This window comes from Drosophila subpulchrella, chromosome 2R, assembly GCF_014743375.2.
Source record: "Drosophila subpulchrella strain 33 F10 #4 breed RU33 chromosome 2R, RU_Dsub_v1.1 Primary Assembly, whole genome shotgun sequence".
Classification (NCBI taxonomy): domain Eukaryota; kingdom Metazoa; phylum Arthropoda; class Insecta; order Diptera; family Drosophilidae; genus Drosophila; species Drosophila subpulchrella.
In genome coordinates, this window is record NC_050611.1 from 19,835,980 (window position 1) to 19,858,985 (window position 23,006).

General features: G+C 41.1%; 3 protein-coding genes across 6 annotated transcripts; 2 read left to right on the forward strand and 1 right to left on the reverse strand.

The window, feature by feature from the left end:
- Nucleotides 1–2,852: 2,852 nt before the first annotated feature.
- Nucleotides 2,853–3,710, forward strand: LOC119550971. Its single transcript, XM_037860006.1, has 2 exons — nucleotides 2,853–3,122; nucleotides 3,182–3,710. The coding sequence occupies exons 1-2, from the start codon at nucleotides 3,072–3,074 to the stop codon at nucleotides 3,662–3,664; spliced, it is 534 nt and encodes a 177-aa protein (XP_037715934.1). The 5' UTR covers nucleotides 2,853–3,071; the 3' UTR covers nucleotides 3,665–3,710.
- A 5,281-nt stretch (nucleotides 3,711–8,991) lies between these two features.
- Nucleotides 8,992–21,154, forward strand: LOC119549627 (transient-receptor-potential-like protein). Of its 4 annotated transcripts, none has more exons than XM_037857809.1 (14): nucleotides 8,992–9,275; nucleotides 10,985–11,145; nucleotides 11,407–11,549; nucleotides 14,765–15,002; nucleotides 16,441–16,583; nucleotides 16,650–17,022; nucleotides 17,090–17,324; nucleotides 18,212–18,485; nucleotides 18,556–18,948; nucleotides 19,047–19,242; nucleotides 19,299–19,463; nucleotides 19,735–19,954; nucleotides 20,010–20,346; nucleotides 20,401–21,154. In XM_037857809.1, the coding sequence occupies exons 2-14, from the start codon at nucleotides 11,116–11,118 to the stop codon at nucleotides 21,032–21,034; spliced, it is 3,381 nt and encodes a 1,126-aa protein (XP_037713737.1). In that variant the 5' UTR covers nucleotides 8,992–9,275; nucleotides 10,985–11,115; the 3' UTR covers nucleotides 21,035–21,154. The 4 variants fall into 4 exon arrangements, with proteins under 4 accessions (XP_037713737.1, XP_037713739.1, XP_037713738.1 ...); XM_037857811.1 differs by having other exon boundaries at nucleotides 8,998–9,132; XM_037857810.1 differs by having other exon boundaries at nucleotides 8,999–9,140.
- LOC119549628 lies at nucleotides 13,377–14,393 on the reverse strand. The gene is made up of 2 exons (XM_037857813.1): nucleotides 14,150–14,393; nucleotides 13,377–14,076 (listed from the first exon to the last, which is right to left on the reverse strand). The coding sequence occupies exons 1-2, from the start codon at nucleotides 14,202–14,204 to the stop codon at nucleotides 13,733–13,735; spliced, it is 399 nt and encodes a 132-aa protein (XP_037713741.1). The 5' UTR covers nucleotides 14,205–14,393; the 3' UTR covers nucleotides 13,377–13,732.
- Nucleotides 21,155–23,006: the final 1,852 nt, after the last annotated feature.

Consider the following 23,006-nt stretch of genomic DNA (forward strand, 5'->3'; position numbering starts at 1 on the left):
ATTCGTCTTCTTACTTATTCAAGAAGAATCGTTCTCAAAATCAAGACAAAAGAGCTCTTGAGTTTGTTTTTTGTGAAAAGTAGTATTGTTTTTGTATTTCCTAAAATTGTCTTTTTTAATAATTTGAGAATTCGTCTTCTTACTTATTCAAGAAGAATCGTTCTCAAAATTAAGACAAAAGAGCTCTTGAGTTTGTTTTTTGGGAAAAGTAGTATTGTTTTTGTATTTCCTAAAATTGTCTTTTTTAATAATTTGAGAATTCGTCTTCTTTTTTATTCAAGAAGAATCGTTCTCAAAATCAAGACAAAAGAGCTCTTGAGTTTGTTTTTTGTGAAAAGTAGTATTGTTTTTGTATTTCCTAAAATTGTCTTTTTTAATAATTTGAGAATTCGTCTTCTTACTTATTCAAGAAGAATCGTTCTTAAAATCAAGACAAAAGAGCTCTTGAGTTGGTTTTTTGAGAAAAGTTGTATTGATTTTGTTTTTCATGAATACTTTTTTCGACCACTTACAAAACAAGTACACTTTATCACGACTTTAGGTGTAGAATCTAAATCTAAAAACGTCTCTCCAGATATTTGTACGTTATTAAAATGCCTGTCATATGATAAGACATTTTTTCTCTGTGTGCTTTCTAGGCTGTCTGTCTAATTGGTGTGTGAATGGAGTGGGAGTGGGGGAACTTAAATCGTTTTAAGACTACCAGTGGTCCGCTGCCCGCCTGCCTTATAAACAATAACAATGGCTGAGCCGCAAGCGAACAAACCGAAGCCTTGGCCATAAAATTACGTATACGAGCAGTTGGCAGCTGCAGCCATAGAACTTCCCACTTTCCACTTTCCACTTGCCAGTGGGATCCACCGCTCTATACGCCATATACGCTATATCCAGTCCAGTCCACTCCACTCCCGCCGATTCGGTCAGTCGCCTTCGCCGGCAGCAGAGCCAAAGGCAAATAAACAAAACGCCTGCCAGGTCGAGCCACTTGATGCGAACGTGCCCAGACAACGGTGTGTGGTTGCAAAACGTGTTCTGGGAACTCCCCCCAATCCCAACCCAATTCCATTCCCATTCTCAGGCCATGGTACACCATCACCATGCCATCGCCATCCCACGGTTGACCACTCCAACCTGCGCCGGACTTTAAAGTTTTCGGCCAGGGCCCAAGACAAACAGACTGGCCGGCGAACTAAGCTGCGTTTTGATTTGCACACGGTCATCCGACCAAGGGCTGTTGGCCAAAATTTTGTTTGGGCCCCGAATTCTACCGGCTTTCACGTCACGGGCTTCCGCCTTTGGCTGCGCTCTGAATAATGCAAATCCCTTAAATGCGCTAAACGCAGCTGGCGGTCGCTCCTCCCGATTTTTTCCGGTCGGCTCCGATCGAAAATGGCAATGATGGCACGTTTTGTTTTGAATTCTTCCCTGTCTTGGGGTCGTGTTACTATCCCTACTCTTGTGTTAGGAAGATTCCAAAATTTATAGGAATAATATATTAACCAATAGTGAAAAACGGAACAGGCCTGATACACTAATTTTTAAAATGATCCCTTTAACACTCTGTTAAATAGTGTTATTTATTTAAAATTTTACTTTTGAAGCAGTGAAATCTATATTTCTTTGCTTTGTCTTAATTTATGCAATTTATTACAATTATCACATTTATTTTTGTCTATTAAACCAAACTTGTAACTTTGTTTTACACGATGTTCTGATGTTTTAAACATTGTTTAAGTCAGTAAAATAATTGTATCAATATACAACTTCGGCTAAATAATGTTTTTTTAACGATATAAATCACGATTTTTTCGGACCCTTTTTACTATATTCAGATCTCAGGCAAAAGAGGATAGGAATTTCTCCATTCGATAAAGAAAACTTTTCACTACAGTTCCGTTGATTTGTTGTTGTTTTGTTTGTCGTTGTCACTGAAGCTTATGTTGTTCACTTTTGTTTTTGTGTTAGGTGTTGGTTTTCCTGCTGGTTTTCTGCTTTCACACCCTGCCGACCAGGTGAAAAGGCAACTGTTATTGGGGAATGATTTTTTACACCTCCACAACTTCTGTTGGTTGTTTGGGGAGCCCCAAATTGTTTAGATGTTCCCAAACAGCTATATATTTTCAGCATGTTTGTCTATTTTGCACTACCATTTTCTTTTTTTTTTTTGCGCGCCGAAAACTTTTCACCTTACAAATGTTTGCGTATCATTGCGAAAGTTCCCATTCCGCGTGATATTTTGGAAAATTGACAAATTCTGGCAGTCGAAACAAGTCGCCTTCTCGCTCGCTCATTGCACACGCAACTGGTTCGGTATGTTTGAAAATATTTTTCAATTTCAGTCTAGTTTTGGTGGAAATTTTTGGCTCTCGGCAACGCCTTGTTGCGCTATTTTCGTGCCGCTTTTCCTTCCCGTTCGTTTCGAAATCATTTTTCCCCCGATTCGTTGAGTTTTCCGCGGCGCAACATGAAGTCAATGTGTTTACCTCGCTAAACTTCTTTGCGTGCTAATAATAAACCAGCAAACAACAAGCAGCAACAACCAACAATCGACAATCGGACATCGCAACTGCAACAACGCAGCATTGGTCCATTAGCCCCGTTTTCCATTTTGAGTTTTCCATTTTCCGAGTGTGGGAGGTATTTTCCCTAGGCATTACGTGAGGAGAGGCAGGCAAATAGGAATTAGGGTAAAAATTAAGATGGCAGCTCATCATTTTGCTGATTAAATACCAAATGTTCTTGTTACGAAAGGATTTTGGAAAGCACTATTCGAAAAAAGCAGGATCTAACATATTGTGGTTTAAACTAGTGTCAATAAATGTTTATTAATAATAATTTAAAACAATATTTTTTTTTGTGCACTTATCAATTAAATCTAATAAAGATAGAATCGCTTAATTACTAATCGTTCTGTTTAATCTTACTCAAATCACTTTAAACAGTGCATAATGAAAAGATAACATTTTATGATGTTTCCACATGCGAATAATCGGTAATAAAAATGTATAAAAACCAAGTCAGCGAAATAAGTATCGCTGTTTAAATTTATAAACCCGAAAAACTGTGCAACAATGTCCTTAAAGTTTGTGGAAGTCCTTCTGCTCCTGTCCATCGTCACTTTGGTAGGTATACTCGTAATCTAAAATCTGAAATCCAGTTTCTAAAAGGATTTATCCTTAAGGGCCTGATACGAGCTGATTTGGATTGTCGAATGGAATCGGTTGAAAAAATTGTGGGCGACGAGGAAACACTGGTTGATTTCAACGTTCGGTTGATTGGACGGGAACGCTTATTAAATGGGACACTTAACATACTCGTTGATTTGGATGACGAAGTCGAATTCGCTCACGAAATATTCGCCCATCGAAATGGAGATTGGGTGCCCTCCAGTATTGGTGTTCGTTATAAGACCTGCAAGTACATGTCCCTTATTTATGACAAGTATTTTGGGCCATTCTTCAAGGACTCTGACCTTCCAAGAGGTAAAGACACCTGTCCCTTGAAAAAGGGCAATTATTACTTCAAAAATATAGAGGTAACTGCTGAAAATTGGGCTCATTATGCCAGGATGGGTTTGGTCAAATCAGTGCTAACCATTAGAAAAAACAACATAACATATGGAGGATTAATATGTGTCATAGTTTTACAAGAGAAAGTTTTCTAACAAGATTATCAGCATATTATTCCCTCAAGTTAAAGATACATACATTTTAAAAATAAATTTGATCGGTTAAATGTAGTGGCCTTAATGTTTCATCTGTTAAGGTTATGCAGTCACTAAATTTTTGAACTATAAATCTATTTATACAATTTATGAGTGTTGATATTCCATGTTTATGAATGAAACAATAAAATTATGATTCATTCTTAGTTGGTTACATTAATTCGGGTGTTGATAATGATCAATATTATATGTACCTTATAGAACCAAATGAGAATTCTGAAAAAGTTTAAAAGGCGTGACGCAAATATATTAATAAATCAAATTTGTTGATTTCTTTTCGTTTTGCTTATGACATAGAAACATAAGGAAAGGAACAGCAAATTTAAATTCGGTTTCTTGTATTCCATTCTGAATTCAAATTTCTCGACATCGGCCTTGCGTTCTGCATTCCACCGCCTACCAAAATAAAATTAGCCATCGTTTCAAATCAATTTGCTGGTCTTTCTTCTTGGCTCTCAAGATCCAGTTTTCCGTCTTCAGCTGCCATGATCGCATAAATTCGTTGTGGGTCATTAATGGGAAATATGCAAAGCATGCTGACAAATGGCTAAATAAATTATTTAATTCGAAGCGATGGTAGTGCGCCCGAATTATCTGCTATATGGATGCTATATAGTTTTCACTTTGTTCTGACTCCTGAGGTCGTCGGCGTGTCGTTGACTGTTCATCTTTACTCGCTGGCGCCGCAGCTAATGACATTCCCCATCAGAACGCATATATATTTTGGGGTCTGTGGATATATTTTGCCATTAAAAATAAGCGGCAGTTGGCCTTTACACGGCCCGTTGACAGCCGGAGATCAATGTTGTGGGGGAACCAGACAGACCTTGCTGCATGAACTTGTGACAATGTGGAGCAATGACTCGGATTCTTTTGCATTTCACCACTTGTACCTGTTGTCTTTTGCATACTTATGTGTCTAAAGATACATATGTATCTGTATCTGTATACTGTGCTGTCTTTTGTGGACTTCCGGCGAGACGTGTTTACGTCTAACTGGTCGACCGCGTAAACAAATGCACAGGTGAGTGGTATTTATAGCCCGAATACGGCCTATTTCGATGGGTTTGGATAGAATTGGTTGGGATTGGTGGCGTCAGTGATGCGGGACTTCGTCTGCTTGATTTGCGATGGCTTGTAAATACATTTAATTGGCAGCTGAGTGCCTCGTTTGTTATAAAAGAAACATGCAGATTTATTTCTGGCGTTTCGAACTGTCAAAGGCAAATGGACTGGGGGATTGGCGAACTGTGTGGAATGAAGATGGAGAAGTTTTGTGGCGAACCGCAAAACAATTAATTTTGATTGCCTTTTAAACCCTTTGAGGGAGGTGCAGAGGAACGTGCGTCGTACACTCGACTTTCTAATCCGTTCCGGCAAGTTTTGTATCTCGGCACGTACTCTCCTCCGCCACGCCCACTTTTCACTCCGTGGGCGAACTTCCTTTTGCCATTTCCCCACCTGGCTTTTCCCCGGACTCAGCTGAACTGTCATGAATTGCTGGGAATTTATTTGGCCACAAGGAATGGTTTTTGATGCTGTTTGGGGATTTGTTTGGGCCAAGAACTTTGTTTATTTGCCTTCGATTTAACTTAAAGTCTCATTTCATTGATGGAAATTTCGCATTGTTTAAAAGGGAAGATGCCTCAGCACATTGGCATGCCAAAAATAAATATTTAAAGATTGCCACTTCCAGTTGATGGCGTCATTTGAACGGGCCGAGCGAAAATTCGACGAGAGCAGTCGAGGGAAAATAAAAAAGGAAATTGAATGCAGCGCCCAAAAGTCGGCCAGGAAAATGGTTTCAGCGGGAAAAACAAAATACAGGGAATATGAAATGTAAGAAAATTTGGCTGAAAACCCATGCGAGAGGAAGAGAGATTTTTAAAAGCTTTTAATTGGTAAATTCATTACTGCATATAAACCTGCCGCTAACCGAATTATGCAATATATTTCAGATTTCCTGCAATCTCCAACCATCTGGTTGGCTTAAAAAATAATTTTCCAGATCGTTTGAAGGGTTTTAAGCACCTTGCTCGATGCCGCATTATTATGCAAGCTGGCGGTTTGAAATAATAGAACCAACATGCAATTTGGGGCGAGTGCAGCAGCGCAACAGCCATAAATTTAATGCAAGACAAACAATATGACGTCTAAAAGGGGGCTGGGCTGGGCTGGGTGCCAGGGGAAAAAAATCTCATCAACGAGCTGGGGCAAAACGAGAAGAAATATTGAATGCAATTTTATTTGCCACACACTGTACAACGCCACCAAAGCAGCAAAGCAGCAAAGCGTTTGGCGAACTGCCGGGTGAATTATGGAAATGCATCATATTATTCCGCAGCTTCTGCTCCTGCAGCAGGATAACCCTCAGCAGGATGGCCTCCTGCAGGTTAACCGGCTTCGGAATGTGTGAGAGCGTGCGTGTAACTATGCTACTTACTGTCTGTTTGCTTTGGGGACTGCCACTGCCAGACGCACACGGATGAACTGGGAGAAAATCGAAGAAAATGTATGAAAAGAATTTCACTTTTATTGTATCTAAACATATTTTCTTGAGATTTGATCAATAAAATAAATGGGTTACGAATTCAAATTAATTCAAGAATAATTTGCGCTTGATTTGGATGTTTTCGTATCGGATTTCCATATATACCCAGAAAATCTATGAAGGAATTTTTTTTGTATTTGTAATACCAATCTATGAAGGAATTTTCTTTGTATTTTTTAAAAAGCAAGGCTATCAAATATATAAAAATTAATCAATTGGGATATGTTAGTGTCGGATTTATTATACTTGGATAAATAAATAGGTTACAAATTCAAATTAATTCAAGAATAATTTGCGCTTAATTCGGATGTTTTCATATCGGATTTCCATATATACCAAGAAAGTCTATGAAGGAACTTTATTTGCATTTTATTTATTATTATTTTATAAATAATAAGTCCATAAAATATATAATAAATAATTAATTGGGATTTGTTAGTATCGGATTGTATATACATTCATAAATATATCTGATATCAAGAAGAAATTTTATTTGCAGTTTATTTAACACATTAAATCTATACAATATATATTAACTAATCAATTGTGATATATTAGTACCGGATTTTATATACATGGATAAATCAGATATCAAGAAGAAATTTTATTTTAGTTTTATTTCATTTATTTTACACATATTAAATCTATAAAATATATAAGAACTAATCAATCGGAATATGTTAGTAAAGGATTTTATATACAGAAGAATATCAAATATTAAGAATTAATTTATCTTTGATTGGTCACATTTGTATAGGTCTTTTTATCTAAATATCATTAGTTTTGACTTAAGATATGATACTTATGACACATAATAATAAATAAATTATAAATTCAATAATATATTGGTTACCACTATTTTCTGTGAGTATTGCTAAGAGCCACGTGGCCAGAACAAGAAGATATAGTACGAAAAAAAAGAAATTCTATATCCACCCCAACGCGGCCCGAGAACAGGGCGAATGGAGCCAGGCGCGACTTTAAGGGTGCTTCCCCGCCGAACTGCGGCTCCTCGCCAACCGCATGCAACTTGATAAAAGACGCAGTCATGGCAACCCACCTGCCACTAAATGAGTTAACGTGCAGGTATGTGGGATCCCTTTCTCCCCGCCAAACCTGAAAACCTCCTCTGATGTTTGTTTGTTTGGCTTTGCCTGTTTACGTGCAGTCATGCGAGACTCCGGCCCAAACCACGATTTTTCAGCTGATGCTGGAAGCTGCTTGAATTGTTGTCTGTCGCCAAAGGACCAGCTATCCCAGCCATCCACCCCTCACTCTACCTCATCAGAATCCATTCTAAGATTTTTGATTTAATTCCGCTTTTGTTTGGCAAGTCGGTTACTGCTCGTGCCATGTGTATCTAGAGTTAGGATTGCCCAGACAAATTTGTTTGTGCCCGTCAAAAGGCTGACTCTGCCGGGGACATATGAACATGTGAAGGATCCACTTGGACTGTCTAGCTTTTGTATCGCAGTTAAAGTGGAGGAGCCCGCAAAAGGAAGGTCCTTTCGAAATTCGTCCAATCAAATGCCTTCAACAGCAAGTCAAAATTTAAATAAATTGCCCAAATAATAATAAAAGCTTGCGCTTTTAAAGTTTTCACTGTGTTAAAATGAATACAAATTGCTTGGCTGCCTGACAATTTTCAAAGTGCAAGCCACATTGCTTGCATTTCAGTATAAAAACGGAAACAAATTAAATAAAAGTTATCCAATCAAATGGAATAAGCCTGACGCTCCGGCAAAATAATTGGAATATAAACAAATTACTGCACAGAAAGAAATTTCGAAAGATCAACTGTATTGATTTTGAAAAATTAAAAATATTATGAAAAAAAAGAATTATGAGCTATGAAAAATGGAAAACGGGAAATTGTTTTCTTACATTTTTGAGAAGAAATATTCTTGATATCAAGATAGCACAGAAGTTTGTTTTTTGATATACAGAGATCTTAAATCGAGATGAAAAAAGTCTCGGATTTGTTTTTTCGAGTGCAAAGTAATTTTAAAAATCAACAACAACTTATATTGAACTTAATTGTTATAGATTGAATTCACTTACTTCTGAGACCTAGAGAAACGTAATTTTTCTGAGTGTGTTAAATAAATTCAATATAGAAAAATGTTCCGAAAACAATTGGTTTTTTCTTGGTGCAAGTATAAACCAATGTCCAATCGGGAGCCAGAGTTATTGAAATATATTGATAACGGCAGGTAACCAATGTCAACCGTTTTGCTGGCTAAACTGGAATGTTCCAAATCAAATTACGCACGCTGCATTGGGCAGCACGAAAATATCCGCAAATGTGCAGCAGTTTGTGGCCATAAAAGAGCCCGAAGAGTAAGTGGCAAAACAATGGCTGGCGCAGCACAAATCAAATCAGGGAAAATTAGTCGTAATTCAATTGCCGACAGTCGCCGTCTGGATCGTTTCCCTCCCCCCATACCTTCCACATGTTTGGGTCCTAATCCCCTTAGGGAACTCGGCGAAAACTTGTTGATAGCGTTTCCATGTGGCAAGGGGACAGCCTTCGACCCCACGCAACTCATATAGCCCACATATACATCCTACAAACAACTTGTACCGACAACCTCCAGGTGTATCTATGCGCTGGCTGACAAATATTTGACGTTTTAGTCTAATTAAATTAGCCACAACGCCGCTCGGCCCTCGGGAAAGGTATAAATTTCTGCGCGGTAGTCGCAGCGTGTAAATTTCGCAGGTGGCACACGTTCGCGGTGCGTCGCGGTTTGTAACTCGGCGGGTTTTCCACTCATAAACTTAAAAGAAAAATAAAATTAAATAAAATAAAATACCACAACATATTGTACAGTGACTCCTTCGGTGCCTTAACAACGTATTGTTGTAAAATATCATATACTCATACTATACAACTCATATCCTTAGTCCCTCACCTAAGCCGGTCACATGAAATTTCAACGTCCATTGTGCCAGCGAGTTGAACAATTGCACACGTTTTTATGTGCCGGAATGCAAGAAGTACGTATCCGTACGGTTGGTTATAAGTGGCTTAAGTGCAGTCCGTGAGCCAACTGAATTATGTAGTTATATTCTTCATTCATTGTGCTCCTGTTCCTGATCCTGCTCCTGTTCCCGCTCCTGTTCCCGCTCCTGCTCCCCGGATTGTAAAGTTTGTGACTGTGTGTGCCGGGTTTTGTGGTCTGTGACTACGGCAGATTTCGCTTAAACTTGCCTGCCATCCTGATAAGCTCTTAGTTTTTATGAACTCTATAAACTATTCCAAATTTGTTCTAGTTTTAATGAACTATAGTTCGCTTGTGACAGAATTATGATACATCGATTGCGACATTTTAATATGCATGGTGTGCAGAAAGAGAAAAATCGGGAGCTGATACCATAAGGATGATATCATTCATAACAGTCAGGGAAAGGTTATTCAGGACCTGATACCATAGGGATAATATCAATCATATCAATAGGATACAAAGTACAACTTATACAATATTAATCCAAAAATCCATGCCTGTATGGAGCTATCTCATTATATTATGATGCAAAGGTGCAGAAGTTTTAATTTTCTTCAGTGTCACCCCTATATTATTGGCATTTTTCCCTGTGCATCTCCTTCAGGCAAACAGCTATAAATCCATTTGTAAACGCTTCCCATGAACTGGTAGATAAAACCGAATTTATTGTGACATTTTTATGTCCGTCTGTATTTTCACCTTTCGCCCGCACTTATATTTCTATTAAGTTAATTAAACAATGCACCATCGGCGGCTACTGTGGCAGCCAGAACAAGCTTTTGTCCGGCCCGGAAGTGTTTTTTACCCTTTTTTTTTGTATGGCAGAACCCCCCTGATGGGTTCCTGTTTTTTCTCACCGCATATGCAAAGCACTTGCATTTTTTATGACCAGCCCAAACACTTTTAAATGCATCTGCAGCATCCGCATCCGCAGGAGCATAAAGCCAGTTTAAAGCAAAAGCATGTAGACAGAGTGTATTTTTTCCTTGCGGATTACCGATTGGTGGCCGCTGCCCAAAAAAAAGTATCTTAAATATTCATTTCGGCATTGTTCACACATGCGGAGAGGAGCAGCGGAAAATATAAAAATATTTTGTTTTGGAGAACAAAGAACGGCTGAAAATTATTTCTAATGGCAAACCGATTGGCGGTGATGTAAACAATCCCCTGAGAGCCACAAAAATGAATAAAAATTTCAGCCGGCCGTGTAAAATGAGGGAAATGCAAGTGCAATTAATTTCCATGCAGAGAATGTGAATGAAAACAGAAAAAGTGATTGAATAATGAACCATAAGTAGTGAAATGAGTGCTCTCAAAAATCAAATTAGTGTTGCCTTTGAATTTCGCCCGGATAGTCAGGAAATAGTGAACACAGTCCCCCAATCAAGTCACAAAATTGCCAAAACTTAAATCTTTTCCCCTGCAGTTGGCACTTAAAAAGGGCTTAGACAGCTTGGCCAACGAATAATAAAAAAAAAACATTATAAACAGCTTAAATAGAAACTTTTTGCACGCCGGACACCAGAAACCAGAAACCATAAACCAAGTCAAAAACCAGCAGACACACACAGACCCAGTTGGACATAACTATAAAAGCAAAATCAACTTGAAAGTTGCATTTGGCCCGGCTTAGTATTGGACTTTTTTGGCTTAGCCATTGTGTGTATAAATATATAAATGTTATATGTAAATATCGTGCAGTTCTTTCAATGCCCGTGTGCTAAGCCCGACGACATGGAGCCGGCGTTTTGAACTCTGAACCCGGTACACAGTACATGGAATATTAATTACACTCGGTTTTGTGTTAAGTGAAGTGTTTAAAACCCCTCATAATGGGTCGCAAAAAGAAGCTGCCAACGGGCGTAAGTAGATACCCGGAAGTTGAACCTCTTAAAGTTGCGATGCCAGCATTAGCTTAAACCCAAACGACGCTTTCTTAAACGCTGCCAGGCCATTTAGATGGAAGCCAGACAATCAGCATCCCAGCATCCTCCACTTTGCACTTAATTTTCTTGTATGTTTATTTTTTATTTATTTGCAATTCCGCATACACGATTTCCCCGCCACATATCCCCATATATATATATATGTACTCACCCACACGTCTGTTTAAAATATGCCAGGTATCGTCTGGCGGCAACAACACCTCCGCCCCCAAATCGGTGGGCGGGTGCTGTGTGCCGCTGGGATTACCGCAACCTCTGCTGCTCGAGGAGAAGAAGTTCCTGCTGGCCGTGGAGCGGGGCGACATGCCGAATGTGCGCAGGTGAGTAGCGCTTTTTACGCCTCCGATACCCAGCGGGAGGGCGGGTTCGGGTGGTATTGGATCCTAAGCGGAAGGGGGAACACTTGGAGAAACAGGGGAGATTTGTTATCACGAATGATTCGTATTAGAATCAGAAATGTATTGTATAGGAAATAATATTATCTTTGAAAGATCGTCTTAGTAATCACATCAGAAGTGTTATCTTTGATTTTATAAAAAATTTGTAAAATGTTATAGATCTAAACATTTAAGATGTTTAAGATGTTCTTGAGGTCAGTTTTTAAGGTATAAAAGATTAAGACTACATAAGGAGCCCCATTTGAATGATACAAAATTTGAATAGTGTAATTTAAAAGGATTTCGCAGTGCGATGATTCTCAGTTTCGATTAGGAAGCTTTTTATATATCACTGTGAATGACAGAACACGTAATGACGAAGCGCACAAGAAGGCGACTACTATTTATAGCCGCAGAATGTTAAATCTGGTGTAATGGTCCGATCATAGCGAATGTTATACCAACCGAGGGGTATTAAAAAAAAGAAAAGGATTGCATACCAAGACTTTAAAATGAGAGAAATTTAAGTTGATATCAGAACTTTTGTAAGTTTAAGGTGCGATCGTTACTATTTCTTTACCTCGATAAGAGGTGTTTTTATTTGATAAATAAATATAAAGAAGTCCCAATATGTAATTAATAAGACTGAATGGAGTGTAAATATATTGTTGATTTACTTTATTTATAGGGGGTGACACGGAAATATATGAAATTCAATTAGATATGAAGATCTTTTCTACACCTCATTTGTATAGGTATTCAAATTGAAATTGCCATTCAAACTTGAATTATTTTAAAGTTTTAAAAGTGTCTTAAATAAATATTAAAATGATTTCAATTATATTTTTTCGAGTGATAGCATTTCACCCCTCGAATCTATAAACCCAAAGTTTTTCGAGCGGTATCTCGAGTTCCATAGGTGGCATCGCCAGGGAAACCCAGGTGTTGACTGGGTTGGGCCGCGCGGAAAGCACAAATCCCATCGGGAGCCTCCTTGGGATGTTTGAATGTGGTGCTGGTGGTGGTGGTTTCAATTATTTGCACACACGCCCTTTACCGCCTGCGGGCCTCAAAATGGTTACCTAACTTGCTTTCTGCAGGCCACTTAATAAGCAATACGAGGACTCCGACCCAGATACTTTACGCTCGTTTACGGCTTTACTTTAATAAATGTACAATTCGTTTCGTTAACCGGCAATGAATATGAGACAATGTAAAGGATGTTATTACCTTTGCAAACTCATTCGAATACATTTCGGTATTATGCAAAAAATAATTGTTTGTAGCCAATTATCTTAATATATACAAAATGTTACTATATAAGTTTAGTTTTACAGACTTTACTAGGCAAAAGTCTTGTTTGGAATAGTAATGATTATAAGCGATCAGGTCCTTAAATCAGAATAACTTAACAATCGTTGTTTAACCAAAGTAACGATTTTGTAAGTAACCCAATGACTTATAATCAGTGTTTTTATACCTCAATGGGAATAAAAGGAAAATTAAACCCCCAACTTTTCCTATAAAATGGGCTACCCAGAAATCGCAATCTTAAAATCCTTGATAAAATAGTTATGGGTTAATTTTAAGACATTAGATTATTAGCCAAACAGGTCCTTAACATTCGAGTGCAAGCTAACTTTGGTCAGAAACACTTTGGTTAAAAAGTCAGAATAACTTAATCCAATGACTAGTAATCAGTTCTTCAATACCTTAAATGGAATTTCAATTCCCTTATAAAAATAGCTACCCAGAAATCACAACCTAAACTTTGGTTGACATCGCAGGATGTCATTTATGAACAATTTTTTATTGTTTTCATGGTCATGGCGAAACGTTGGCAACAGGCAAATGGATGGTGTGCGGTGTTCTTGAAGCTGTTGTGGTTCCCATTTCGGTTTGGAGGCATGCATGGTGTCGCCACAAACTCGCATCTTGTGTGGAATGTGGTGCTGAGGCTAGTACAGATACTTATACAGAGACGGTTACTGATACTGATGCTAATCCTAACGCTGGATCTGAGTGATTCTACATGGAAAGCCGAACACTGACGATGCAATAGGGATGGGTTTGTGAATGGGAATGTGGCGGCGATGATGGTGGTGGATAGGTGGTTTTGGGGACACTTAAAAGTTGATGAAACGGTAGGGGTTGTAGCTTTTCATCTCGTCCAGGGTGTAGCGGTAGCGGATGCCCTTCGAGTGCTCCTCCTCGGATCCATTCGAGTCGTCCTCCTCCTCGCGGATCTCGTGCAGTCGCTCCACCCGGATGCCCTTCATCTGGCAGGCGCGGCGGTACAGCTGCTCCTCCCGATCCATGTAGAACTGGCACGAGATGGCTGGCTGGGGAACGGTCGGCGGATGGATCAGTGGATGGCCGCCAAATGAAACCGCTCCTGCCGCATAGGCCCCTGGGGCAAACCAGTTGTTGGCCAGACCGCCACCGGCCATCAGCTTTACAGTTTGGGTCTCTGTTTGGGTATAAGAAAAAGAGTCCTTTTATAAGAAAATTTCTCTGGTTGGTCTGGTGGAACCCAAACTCACCCTTGTTCTTCTGGGCCATTTTGATGACCAAGCTCTGACCCTCGACGGCTTCCATTTGGTATTGATTTTCTCGAATCGCTGGGGCTTACGAATAATTTAATCGCCTAATGTTGGGGAGTGGTGTGTAATCACTGTAATCGCGTCTTGAAAAGCAGAATCCGTTTCTTCTTTGAATTTTGTACAACAATTTATGTTGACGAACGATCGTAAAATGAAAGGTTTTCGCCCTTACTGACTGGCAGATGAAAACAAAATGTGACAGTTCGCCTCCAGGGTAACTAGATTTCGATTTGAAGTCAGGCAGTGTTGGAAAAATTATACAACTTAATTTAGGGATTTTTCCACCTTTTTCTCGCTTTTCTGGCAGCTGGCTAAACAGAGTCGATATGAGTTCCTTTTTTTTTGGCAACCGATTGATTGGCAAAGTTTTTTGTTGGCCGCGGCCGCGATGTAATTAGAAACTTTGGCTCCAACTTTTGACTTGACATCGAGAATCGGGTCGGCATTGGTGGAACTTTGTCCGAAAATGAAGAAAAGAAAAAGTTACCGCTTGGGAGCTCGCTCCAATTAGCAGAAATGCCACCCCCTTTATTAAGTAAATTCCAATAATTGCAGGATCCTGCAGAAGGCGCTGCGCCATCAGCACATCAACATCAACTGCATGGATCCCCTGGGGCGCAGGGCCCTCACCCTGGCGATAGACAATGAGAACCTGGAGATGGTCGAGCTGCTCGTCATCATGGGGGTGGAGACCAAGGACGCCCTGCTGCACGCCATCAATGCGGAGTTCGTCGAGGCTGTGGAGCTCCTGCTCGAGCACGAGGAGCTCATCTACAAGGAGGGCGAGCCCTACGTAAGTCCCAAGGCACCTGGAGAAATAACCTGTCACCTGTTAACTTAGGCATTTCAGAGTTTCAGATTTAGATTACCCTTTACATTTTTAGTTCACCCCATACCTTTAGAATTAAATCTATAATACAACTCCTCGTAAATCCCCACGGTATTTATCCATCCTTTCTAGCATGATATCATTTTTAACAAATGTGTTTGGTAATTGTTTTTATAAATGAGACCTTTTTATTATCTAAACATATGCATTTATAAAACAAATTCCAGGCAAGTGTAGGATATATTATTAAAAACCTCGATTCCTAACAGTTCACAGCGTTGTATAGAATTTTCTCCCAGTGTGTCCTTTGTTTTGTCTGCTGTGCTCAGCTAATTTGTGGCCCACATTATCGTCCGTAGGCGTTTAAGGCCCTGTAAGTTGAAGCTAACACGATTTTAATCAGTTTCCGTGTGAGGGGCGTTGGATGTTTGGAGTGCTCGTAGTGCTCGGAGTGTCCCACCCATCGGGATCATCTTCGCCATTGGGCACGTACTCGCAGCATCTCGACTGTCGAGTGATTGGGAGTGTGCGATAAGCGGCCAACGACCAAGAAACCCCCAGTTCCGCCCACTCCCCCGGATAATCCAGTACATCCTGGGCCATCCCGGTATAAGGTTTACGCTTATTGCAAATAAAGTCGTCTGGGCCACCGTCGGGCTCATATTTATGCACACAGGCACGCTTCATTAGGCAGCCATTGGGCGCTGTTGGAGCGTGAAAATTACTATTGTAGCGCATATGCAATAAAACGTTTAACCGGCTTAATAACATCCACAAACGATGAAGACAGCGCACTTCGAGTGCCTTGAACGGTTCTTGGAATAATTTCAGGTCTTTTTGGGTAGGCAGCAGGCGGGATTAATAAACTGTAGTCAAGCAAATGAGAGAAATATTAGGAATGGTATCTGAATAAGTGTAAATTGATGATGTACTAGAGACTTGCACGAGTATGTAAAAGTATATTCGATTACTATAATTTTCGGAAAAAGATAAAGCAATTTGGACATGAATTGTTCAAGGAACTGAGACCGCGAATTCTTCAGAACGACGATAATAAGGTTCTTGTTAGATTAAGCCATTTCAAATATAAAGAAGAATAGTTCAACATATTGAGGCCGCGAATTCTTCAGAAACCAATATGGAACATAATAAAATACTTGTTAGTTATGGCTGTTTAAAACCATGTGAATCCTATAAAATCTCTGGCATCGTATCGTATAGGTCTCTAGTATTCACTTACAGTGTGTGATTTATTAACTAATTTTAAATTTAATGCTGAGTATAAAAATATTTTAATATGATCATAATACATATACGACAACATTTGTTTTTAAGTTTTATGTAGAATATACTTTACTTTCTCTTCTAATTTAATAACACAGTTTTACCTTTCCTTATCCAGAGTTGGCAAAAGGTGGACATCAATACGGCGATGTTTGCTCCGGATATCACACCTCTCATGCTGGCCGCCCACAAGAATAACTTTGAGATACTCCGCATTCTTTTGGATCGTGGCGCGGCCGTGCCAGTGCCACATGACATACGGTTAGCTGGGCAATAGATACCTGTATAATCTGACTTTTTATTCCGGCTACATACCATCTCCCGCAGCTGCGGATGTGAGGAGTGCGTCCGCCTGACCACGGAGGACTCCTTGAGGCACTCCCTCTCCAGGGTGAACATCTACCGGGCGCTGTGCAGTCCCTCGCTGATCTGCCTCACCTCCAACGACCCCATACTCACCGCCTTCCAGCTGTCCTGGGAACTGAGGAACCTGGCCCTAACCGAGCAGGAGTGCAAGTCGGAGTACATGGATCTGCGCAGGCAGTGCCAGAAGTTCGCCGTGGATCTGCTGGATCAGACGAGAACCTCTAGCGAGCTGGCCATCATCCTGAACTACGATCCGCAGATGTCGAGCTATGAGCCCGGGGACCGGATGAGCTTGACCCGCCTGGTGCAGGCCATTTCCTACAAGCAGAAGAAGGTATTTCCGGTAATCGCCTCTAGCATTGTACTGTTGCTAAAATTTTCCATTTCCCCGTTTGCGACAGTTCGTGGCGCACTCGAATATTCAGCAATTACTGTCCTCCATTTGGTATGACGGTCTCCCCGGATTCCGGCGCAAGAGCATTGTGGACAAAGTCCTCTGCATTGGCCAGGTGGCCGTCCTGTTCCCGCTCTACTGCCTCATATACATGTGCGCCCCGAATTGCCGGACGGGCCAGTTGATGCGCAAGCCCTTTATGAAATTCCTCATCCATGCCTCCTCCTATTTGCTCTTCCTGTGTGAGTACTCCCCCTGCGGTGCACAATGCAAACAGCATGGGCTCGGTTAAAGGGGGGCAGGTACTCCTTTGGAGTCGGGGGATATGCATAGGTACCCCCATGGGATTTCACTTTTCAATTTGAGAACAAAGATCTTCTATGTGATGAAAAATATTTAATATTTAAAATATTTCATATCCCTATTTAATTGAGCATTGGTACACTGATACAAAAATGTAATTTAAATTTAAAAACAAAAACATAATGTTAAATATTAAATATTTATTTATTGCACACTGTTGCCAAAAGTTTAAAGCTTAAGGTACAGGGAGGAATCGGTATTGTTGCTATGACTTTCGGCCGGAAAATATAAAATATATTTTATTGCATTACATATGGCCAAGGTAGAAAATATTAGATACGTTAGTTATACTTGCTTGGATTCTTTTTTTAATTTAATAAAAACGGGGTTTCATATTTAAATCAAAGTACAAAAATTTCTTGAGTAACTAGAATTGTTAGATTGAATGTTAGTAAAAACAGCGATGGATAAAAATCAAGTTGATTATGAAATAAACAGAGATACTACGTTTTTCTCACCAGGTTAAGCAACATTAAAAATCAATTAATAATAGAAGTTTGAACATGTCGGAACCTCTTAAATCTTAAAAATTAAAAGAGTTAAAAGAATGAGAAAAATTATTTTTAAAATTCTGAAATCTTTTTAACTTTGTGGATATCCTGCACCTTAAGAGAAATTCACAGAGCTTAAAACCTTCCCAGAATCAGTGCTTATGAGGGATTTCGAGTAGTGCAGGGTATAAACAACATTTTTCCGCACAGCTCCTTTTATGACAACATTCCAAGATGGGAATGGGAATGGGAACTCATTGTTGTTTGCTTTGCAGTCATCTTGATTCTGGTGTCGCAGCGGGCGGACGATGACTTTGTGCGTATCTTCGGATCGGCCAGGATGAAGAAGGAGCTGGCCGAGCAGGAGCTGCGTCAGCGTGGCCAGGCCCCCACCAGTCTGGAGCTCCTGGTGGTGCTCTATGTGATTGGGTTCGTGTGGGAGGAGGTCCAGGAGATATTTGCAGTGGGCATGAAGAGTTATTTGCGCAACATGTGGAACTTTATCGACTTTCTGCGGAATAGTTTGTACGTGAGTGTGATGTGCTTGAGGTGAGTGTGTGGGATGGTAGATTTTCTTTATATTCTATAATATATCTTGATGATATCCTCTTCCTTTCAGAGCCTTTGCTTATATCCAACAGGCCACGGAAATAGCCAGGGATCCGCAGATGGCCTATATACCCCGCGAGAAGTGGCACGACTTTGATCCGCAGCTAATTGCCGAAGGACTCTTTGCGGCGGCCAATGTCTTCTCGGCCCTGAAACTGGTGCACCTGTTCAGCATCAATCCCCACCTGGGTCCGCTACAGATCTCCCTGGGCCGCATGGTCATCGACATAGTGAAGTTCTTCTTCATCTACACCCTGGTGCTGTTCGCCTTCGCCTGTGGGTTGAACCAGCTGCTCTGGTACTTTGCCGCCCTGGAGAAGAGCAAGTGCTATGTGCTGCCCGGTGGCGAGGCGGATTGGGGCTCCCACGGGGACTCCTGCATGAAATGGCGCCGCTTTGGCAAGTAAGTCCAGTCACCAGGCCAATTAGCCACCGGGCTAATTGAGTTGCCCACTCATTTCGCTAATTCAATGTCCCCCAACCCCTGTCCACATTCTGCAGCCTTTTCGAATCCTCGCAATCGCTGTTTTGGGCCAGTTTCGGGATGGTCGGGCTCGACGACTTCGAGCTGAGTGGCATCAAGTCGTATACGCGATTCTGGGGTCTGCTCATGTTCGGCTCGTACAGCGTCATCAACGTGATTGTGCTGCTGAATCTGCTCATCGCCATGATGTCCAATTCGTATGCCATGATTGATGTAAGTTCATCAGGTCACTGCACAATTGTTTTCGTGTAATCTAATTGTTTTTACAGGAACACTCGGACACGGAGTGGAAGTTCGCCAGAACCAAGCTGTGGATGAGCTACTTCGAGGACAGCGCCACCCTGCCGCCGCCCTTCAATGTCCTGCCCTCCGTCAAGTGGCTCATCAGGATCTTCCGCAAGTCCAGCAAGGCCATCGATCGACAGCGCTCCAAGGTAAGAATGTGGAGATCCTTAGGCTCAAAGGACTCTTATTTAACCATTACATCTTCGGTAGAGGATACCATCTTCATTCGGAATGGGACATTCATGCAGGCTTATTCATTTCGATTTAAAGTACTTAAAGATTGAGTTGATCCTAGCATTCTGATTGTGCTGAAAAAGTAGTGTGTTTATCCCTTAAATTGTCGAGAAACATTAGTTATCCATTGGTCCTTTACTTTCTAGTTAGTTCAAGGACTAATTCGAACCCCTTTTTTTTCAACAGAAGCGACAGGAGCAAGAGCAGTTCAGCAAGTATGACAACATAATGCGCTCCCTGGTCTGGCGTTACTTGGCCGCCATGCATCGGAAGTTCGAGAATAATCCCGTATCGGAGGACGATATCAATGAGGTCAAAAGCGAGATTAATACAATGCGTTACGAAATGCTTGAGATATTCGAGAACAGCGGCATGGATGTTTCCTCAGCCAACAAAAAAGAGAGGCGTAAGTAAAGGTACTTCTTAGGCATCTAAGGGGTCCTAACCCATAATCTTTATAGAGCCACGACCCAGGAGGATAAAAGTCTGGGAACGGCGCCTGATGAAGGGCTTCCAGGTGGCTCCGGTGCAGAATAGCTGCGATCTAGATGCCTTCGGCAATGTCAACGGACAGGGAGAAATGCGGGAGATCAAGGTGGAGTCCATTCCCTCAAAGCCAGAGAAGGAAACCGCCAGGGAGCGATTCCAGCGGGTGGCTCGCACCGTCCTTTTGCAGTCCACGGCTCACAGGTGGAACGTGGTCCTTAAAGCTGCCCAGGACTCTCAAATAGGCCAATGCGCCAAGAACGACAGGAAGAATCTACAGAACCTGGGCAGAGCCATAGAGGAGGCCAAGAGGTGGGTAATAACTTAAAGGTAAAAGTCCTTTTATAACCTTTACCTATTTTCCAGGCTCATACTGCTCAATCCAGGAGGTCCTTCCGGTCGTGAATCCCCTATTCGCATTGAGTTTGAGGACGAAAAGGCGAGCACTTTGCTGGAGCTACTCAATCAAATCAGTGCTGAGATAAGTGATAGCGAAAAACCCAAGATCAAGCCCATTTGGCGGCCTCCTCTGAAGTCTGTGCCCGCCCGGGCCATGGCAGCCAATAACACCAGATCTCTGACAGCCCCTGAGCTGAAGATCGGCAGGAAATCCTCACCAGCACCCACACCGGGTCCCACTCCTGGACACACGGCAGTCAACCAGCTGAGGAACCGAGAGCTTGCCCTGTGCCCCAGCAAACTTATAGCCAACTCAACTTCGGGTACCTCCATCGCTCCTCCCAAGAAATCAGCACCCTCAGCCCCAGCTGCTGCTGCTCCTCCACCACCCACCTACAAGAAGGCCAACCCGCCCTTCTCCGTGGAGGGACGCATCCGGCGTAATACCCATACTTCAGATGGTGTGCCAACCGGCCATTCGAACTTCGACATCCACGTGGTCGATCTGGATGAGAAGGGCGCCCATTTGGCCAGGGATAATGTTTCCGATATCAGCTCCATTGCCAGCACGAGTCCCCAGCGGCCAAAGCATCGAAACTAAATGTGATTGTGGCATGGACACGGGTGATAAATCGCCACGGGTCCACCAGATGCCTTACAAATAGCAATATTCTTGTATATCTATCCATGAACAAGGAATAAATGTATTTAGGCAAATTAATTGGGAGGTAGCTTTCTGCTTAGCTGAAGGGGATCCCCTTTTTAAATGCTTCCCTTCCCAGTAAATAGCATTTACATATAGCCAATGAAGCAAACCTAGACATGACGGACCCCACGGGGCTTAACTTTCCTCCGGTGAAAGCGTGCGTAAAAATTCTTAAGCCGGAAGCTTCAAAGGCAATTGAGACACAAACATAAACAAGTCGCCGGATAAACGCTGCTCTTGGGGGCCGAAAAGAGAAAGAATTGGAAATTCAATTTGATGTCATATCAATTGATTTTGGGCCGCATCTTTTGTGGAGCTGTGGCTGGCGTTCCGATACTGCTGACAGGTCCCCCAATATTAGGACTTTTCAGGGGTGAACCCCTCTAATACACACAGAGAAAAATTGCATAGTATGTTTTTAAATATAATAATATTAAAGTAAAGGCAGGAAATGTAAGTTACAGAACTTTTCTTTCAGAAAAAGGACACAAAATTTTAAAATTAAATATTTTATTGTTTAAATTCTCACTTGGGAGAATTGAGTGTAAGACCTGAAGATAAAAATGGTAAGTAAAAAAAGTAAAAAAGAGGTTTTTTATGAAAAAATAAAAAAAAAGTTTATAAAAACATTAAGTTTAAGATTTTTAACGTTAATACCTTTATCGAATGAATATCATATTTTGAATATTTTATTTAAGTGTAACATAAAAGTAGTTCATCATACTATATTTATCTTGAGCCCAAAATACTTATCAATAGTTCTGATATTATATTTGATACAAAATCATTAGCAACAATGTTTAAAACCTAGGTAAAAACAAGGAAGAACGCTATAGTCGAGTGCCTCGACTATGAGATACCCGTTACTCAGCTAAAGGGACCAAAGGAAAATGGAGATATGCAAGCAGCAAAGCGAGATTGAAATGCGCCACCTACCGGCGGTAGACAGATTTAAGCGTTGTGGGCGTTAGAGTGGGCGTGGCAAAGTTTTTTTTGAATCAATCGATAGGTATTGACAAGACCAATACATTTCAGTTAAAATTTTTTTTTTATCTAGCATGGAAATTGTGGGCGCCACAGGCTTGGGCGGTTTGTGGGCGTTAGAGTGGGCGTGGCATATTCGCGTGACAAATTTGCGCTGCGCTCAAGCCTACGGAATCTAAATCTGAAATCCCATTTACTTATCTTTGATATTTTCCGAGATATCCGCGTTCATATTTACGATTTTTTGAAGTTTGTGGGCGGTTTGTGGGCGTAAAAGTGGGCGTGGCAAACTTTATTTGGGTCAATCGATAGGTATTGATGAGAATAATACATTTCAGTTAAAATTTTTATTCTAGCATGAAAACTGCAGGAGCCACAGTTTTGGGCGGTTTGTGGGCGTTAGAGTGGGCGTGGCACTCTGCTGAAACAAACTTGCGCTGCGTAAGAAGCTCAGGAATCTGCACGCCTAATCTCAATAGCCTAGCTCTTATAGTTTCCAAGATCTCAGCGTTCATCCGGACGGACAGACAGAGGGACAGACGGACAGACGGACAGACGGACATGGCTAGATCGACTCGGCTAGTGATCCTGATCAAGAATATATATACTTTATGGGGTCGGAAACGCTTCCTTCTGCCTGTTACATACTTTCCGACGAATCTAGTATACCCTTTTACTCTACGAGTAACGGGTATAACTATATTAACTATATGTTTCTCTGTGTGTATATATAGGGCTGTACTTTGAGGTCCTTGGCCCAGTTGGAGGGATTGGTAGCTGCGGCTGGCATTTGATTTTGATGACGCGTGGCACTTTGAAATTTATGCGCCTCTCTAAGCACACTCTGTATGCGCCCAATGCCTTGGAAAGATGATGAACGTTC

Coding starts and splice junctions, on each gene's coding strand:
- LOC119550971 (XM_037860006.1), top strand. CDS start 3,072: ATGTCCTTAAAGTTTGTGGAAGTCCTTCTGCTCCTGTCCATCGTCACT. Junction 3,123..3,181: donor TCCTGTCCATCGTCACTTTG/GTAGGTATACTC, acceptor TTTATCCTTAAG/GGCCTGATACGAGCTGATTT.
- LOC119549627 (XM_037857809.1), top strand. CDS start 11,116: ATGGGTCGCAAAAAGAAGCTGCCAACGGGC. Junction 18,486..18,555: donor GTGAGTGTGATGTGCTTGAG/GTGAGTGTGTGG, acceptor TCTTCCTTTCAG/AGCCTTTGCTTATATCCAAC. Junction 19,243..19,298: donor ATTCGTATGCCATGATTGAT/GTAAGTTCATCA, acceptor TTGTTTTTACAG/GAACACTCGGACACGGAGTG.
- LOC119549628 (XM_037857813.1), bottom strand. CDS start 14,204: ATGGAAGCCGTCGAGGGTCAGAGCTTGGTCATCAAAATGGCCCAGAAG. Junction 14,077..14,149: donor AATGGCCCAGAAGAACAAGG/GTGAGTTTGGGT, acceptor ATACCCAAACAG/AGACCCAAACTGTAAAGCTG.